The sequence below is a fragment of the Cryptotermes secundus genome, unplaced genomic scaffold (genome assembly GCF_002891405.2).
Source record: "Cryptotermes secundus unplaced genomic scaffold, Csec_1.0 scaffold1695, whole genome shotgun sequence".
Taxonomy (NCBI): domain Eukaryota; kingdom Metazoa; phylum Arthropoda; class Insecta; order Blattodea; family Kalotermitidae; genus Cryptotermes; species Cryptotermes secundus.
Window position 1 is genome coordinate 219,321 of NW_019725862.1, and position 5,004 is coordinate 224,324.

Here is a 5,004-nt window from a genome sequence, read left to right on the forward strand (position 1 = left end):
GGCGCTACAGCCACAATTTGGGCCTAGGCCTACCTCCATGAAACTCTCTGTTTCACTTCGGTTTACTAGATCTTACACATTCGGTAGGACTCCTTGTGCGGGTGATCAGCTGTTGCAAGGCTGTACACAAACACAGAAAAACGCACACACACATCCATGCCCTGAGTGGGATTCGAACCCACGATCTCGGCTTCCGAGCAAACGAAGACAGTGCATGCCTTAGACCGCTCGGCTACCGTGACTGGCTATTCACACCAAATACTATTTTGTAATTATATGTTTTGTGTAATAAAATGACTTGCCATATGTGTTTAATTATCTGACCACTCTCCTTTATACACCTTTAATTAAATTGCAGTTTTGATGTTTAGGATGACAAGGATTGTAAATTTCTTGACATTCATACACTAAAATAATTAAATGGTCTATGTTAATATTTTCAACATGAATGACTTTTGCTGAGCTAGTGACTTGACTCGTGATAGGACACTATCGCAGTATAGCTGGTTGATGTGTTTGAAAACAAATATTTAATTTCTATTAAAAACACATAGATCCAGAGTCTGCCATATTCATGAGCACAAGACATGACTGGACTAGACTCCTCAGGCCTTGACTGGAATAGTTTTTGTGTGGAAACAGCTATAGGGTGAGGAGAGACTGAGTCCCTTGGTACTAGGCTATATACGACCCATTCGATCAGCCCCCACATGATAGGTGAGAGAAATGAAACATCTGGTTGTGCAAGAATTGGCAGGGAAACTGAAGTACTTGGAGAAAACCTGCTCCATAGCCACTTTGTCTACCACAAATCTCATGTGAATTGACCTGCAATTGAACCCAGGCCATCACAATGAAAAGCAAGTGGTTAACTGCCTGAACTGTAGCACAGCCAAAATGCTGTACATATGGCAACCCCATCTCTGGGCTAGCACTGCAAAGGGCTGATAACCTACACACCGGACTAACATACTAGAAATATCGCACATGATGTGTACCGTGTTAACAGTAACCACGGGTCATATGAGATACTAGTGGATCATGGAAGTGTGCATTTCTTGGTTACATAAAATTAGGATTGTACTTCTTACACTGTGAAGGCAGTGAGTCATTCATATCTTCCAGGGCAGCAAAAATATGATTATGTACCCCTCCTTCTGATAAAAGTTCAGAGCAGTGATTTTATTATGGAAAGCCATATAGGAGTAATTACACGAAGTCTAATTCTAACATAATTATATATTACATGCATTGTCAATATCAAGATGGCAGCAGTGTGTACTCTGAGGGGAGATTTACTGTGTATTACGTGTTCACTTTCAAATTTACACTCCAAAGAATTAGTCAGAATTGTGCATTCAGTGTGAGGGTTATGAAGTTCTGTTAGAAACGTGAGATGGATTTAGCCAGCTGTAGTGCTTACATTACCAGCATGAGTATGTGAACAAATGATTAAATTGAAGAAAGCAGTCTTCTGGGATGTGGCACCATGTAGATGTGGTGTTAACTGACATTTTTGAGGAACGTATTGCCTCCATCTTCAGGGTACTTACTTACTCATGGAGCTGAGCCCTTCTTGAGGAGCCGCCAATTCTGCAGCTACTCAAAAATTTCCCAGCATTTTATGGAACCCGAAGGTTCATTACCATGTTCACAAGAGCCCTCCACTGGTCCCTATCCTGAGCCAGATCTATCCAATCCATACCATCCCATCTTATCTCTCTAAGATCCATTCTAATATTTTCCACCCATGTACGCCTTGGTCTTCCCTGTGGTCTCTTTCCTTCTGGCTTTCCCACCAATATCCTATACACTACTGTGGTAGAGAATACTGGTAGAAATAGGGGAAAATCTGCTGTACTGAGCCTGGCTAGACAAAGGCCTTGTGTATATTATACATAGGAATAGGAATTAAGATCAAATTTGTAAATATATGTAAATACTGACAATGGACTTACCAATACAGAGACTTGGACGACAATCGGAATGACGGACAAATGACAGACCCGACCTCTCGTCAGAGAGGGCGCTCCAAATGGACAGGGCAGTAACTTTCATATAAGAAAAAACATCTTGTCATGAGCCCCAGCCGGAGCTCGGCACAAGACAGACAGACTGACCGACCGTCAGTCGCAATGTGACTTAGACTTTGACTTTTAACCAACTGATAGAGGCCTTGTATATATCATACATACTAGACATTAAGACTCAAATGTAAATACGTGTACATAGTGACAATGGACTAATACTATCGACTATGACTGACAAATGACAGGCCCGACCTCTCGTGACAGAGGGCGCCCCACATGGACAGGACAGTAACTTTCATCTAAAAAGAAACATCTGGTCATGAGGTCATGAGCGGTCATGAGTCCTAGTCGGAGCTCGATACCAAGACAGGCAGACTGACTGACCGTCAGTCGCAATGTGACTTTGACTTTGACCATCGGAAATCATGAACCAACAAGTATAAGAGGCTTTAACTTGGCTGTGGTCAGGCCTACGACTGTTCAACTGACTGTAGTTTCCGAGTGGGAAAATAAGGTAAGGCTGCAGAAGCCTGCAACGACTGGTGTTCTTTATATATCTTGGATTAGAATTATTCATTGTAACAAAGTGATAAAGCATGCATGGTGTCCATAAAGTACAAATGCCCCTACCTGGGCGCTGTGTGAGTGCGGGTACACTCGTGCGAAACTCTGATGCAGCAAATGTGGCTCCATTCAGAAAGACGAACCCCTCCTGTCGTCGAAGAAGAGATCCCATTTCCAAACACACAAACGGCCTCGGACCGAACATAAATTAGGTCATGGGACTCGAAACCGGGAACGACTGTGCTATCTAGGACCAATAGCAATTTACTGGACTGGACGTGAGTCAGTCATAGCCAGTGAGTGGCCAGTGGACTAGCTATGAGACGGTAGCCAACCGGCAGCGACGTAAGCACGAGAGCTGAAGATTCTCCGTTGTTGGGAACCGTAACCGAGAAACAACTAGTGAAGACTGTAACAGACTGAAACAGCACATGGTGTAGTGATCTGCTAAGTGTGCAGATTAGCGATAGTGTTATAAGTACCTGTAGTTACGAGTTGTAAGTTTTCAATATATCCAATTATCAATCCGAACCGCGTGTCTAATCACCACCACTTAACGATATCGTGGGCAAATGTGTGCGGGTAGGCCGTGAAGATTGAATTCTGGCGAATGTCTAGGATGTTTGTTAAGTGTCTTGCTTGTCACCATGGCATGGCAGATACTAACCTTACGGATGCAGGAGACAGCCTCCCGATGCAGTGGTTGGGTGGTTAGGTGTGAATGTGTTTAATAGTCTGCCATGGACAGCTGAAAGAGGGTTGTCATCTAGCTTGTGAGTTGGGCTTTTCGCTAACAACTCTCCAATGTACAATAATAGCATGTTACAGAATGTGTTTGGGAGGAGGTTGAGTTTACGACATAGTCACTCAGGCTTTGCAGCGCCGAGTGGTAGGATAGTTGATGCGTGACACAATCAAATGATACAGAAGGAAGCAATTGTGGTCAAATTGAGATACTGTCCCGGAACTCATCTGGAGGTACTACAGAAGACCACCAGAACTTCAGAATACTCGGCGCCTCGGTCGAGATTCCAACCGAACACCTCCCCCCGTCGAAAGTAAGTCTAGAGCGATACCGCTGGACCACCCTGGTCCTTACGAAATAGTACACATGGTCTCAGGTTATGATGGGTCTCTGAAAATAGGATGTGAGGCTGTGGAGTGGACTCTACTGTCTTACCGGACACTGTATTCAACGTTTGGTTTCGTAAAGGGCGGAATATTTCTTCGCTAGCTGAGCGACTATTGAATTTAAAAAATAAGTACTGCTTCGTGGAGTTACTCATGTTGTCTCTCTTTCATTCTTGAAGAACCTCAGGGACTTCAGAATTAGAGTCAGCGCCTGAGCTGTCTTGCTTCGGATAAAATCGTTCTCTGATTAGTTGTATTAAGGTGCTCTTGTTTCTCATAATTATATTATTCTGAAAGTTTGATGGTTATTAGGGTTTTACCTTATTATTACAAATGATAGCCATTAATCATTTCTAAGTTTGATGGATTCTTTAGACCTTTGAGCTCTTAACGTGTTTTCTGTCAAGATAAAATTCCATTGTGAGATAATATCAGCTATCGATTGTTCATTTCGTCACTATAATTCCATTCTTTGTCCTAAATAATGAAGTAAGGTTTATAAATTCTGATACATCTTGTTTGCCTTTTTATACTCTGAGTAGTGCTTGTTCAATTGACATCATTGTAAAGATGGTTTCCGTGGAAAAGAATGGGATGGAAATGGGGAACCAGTCTTCATCCACAGGAGTAGGTGGCAAGGCAGGTCGTAAGTAAAAATTCGAATCTCAAGAGGTTCCTAAAAGGGAAACTACTACAAGGCAGAATTCATAAAGGCTACTTTCCAATTGTACAAGCTTCCAGTCCTACAGATTTTATGATGTTAATGGCATATTTAGATAATGTAAATATATGTAAGTTTAATCGAACAACAAAATGTAATGTAACTCATAGGTTGGCGTGTTGGATTCATGCATGGGGAGAAGTCGTAAGATCGAATGTTATTCAATTCATAATTGATATATTGCGTTACAAATTGTGTGAATAACTTATTACTTGAACGTGGATCCCGTATACATTACATGTATGAGATATAACCTCGAAGTTTCGCACCGTCGCCATGATATATGAATATTCATTTATGATTTGGGGGAATTATTATAATGTATCTTCATACAGCATTTCATGTTCCTAGCTCCAAGGACCTTGCTGATCACAATGGTCGCGCGGTCTGAGGCATTAACTGTCTTCGTTCGCTCGAACGCTGCGATCGTTGGTTCGAATCCCACTCAAGACATGGATGTCTGTGTGTTTATGTTGCTCTGTGTGTAAGTAGCAGCCTTGCGGCTGGCTGATCCCCCCTCAGTCATACCGACTGTGTATAGGATCAGGAAACTGAAAA

At 42.3% G+C, this 5,004-nt stretch overlaps 1 protein-coding gene across 2 annotated transcripts in view; it reads left to right on the forward strand.

Annotated features, from left to right (window-relative positions):
- Positions 1–4,277: 4,277 nt before the first annotated feature.
- The window catches only part of LOC111863821 (peptide transporter family 1), a 79,796-nt gene continuing 79,069 nt past the window's right edge, over positions 4,278–5,004 (forward strand). The window contains exon 1 of one of the 2 annotated variants that reach the window (XM_033751221.1): positions 4,278–4,371. In XM_033751221.1, the coding sequence (XP_033607112.1) occupies positions 4,296–4,371 (76 nt within the window). In that variant the 5' untranslated portion in view covers positions 4,278–4,295. The remainder of the gene's footprint in view (positions 4,372–5,004) is intronic. The other variant, XM_023850545.2, reaches the window with a different exon arrangement.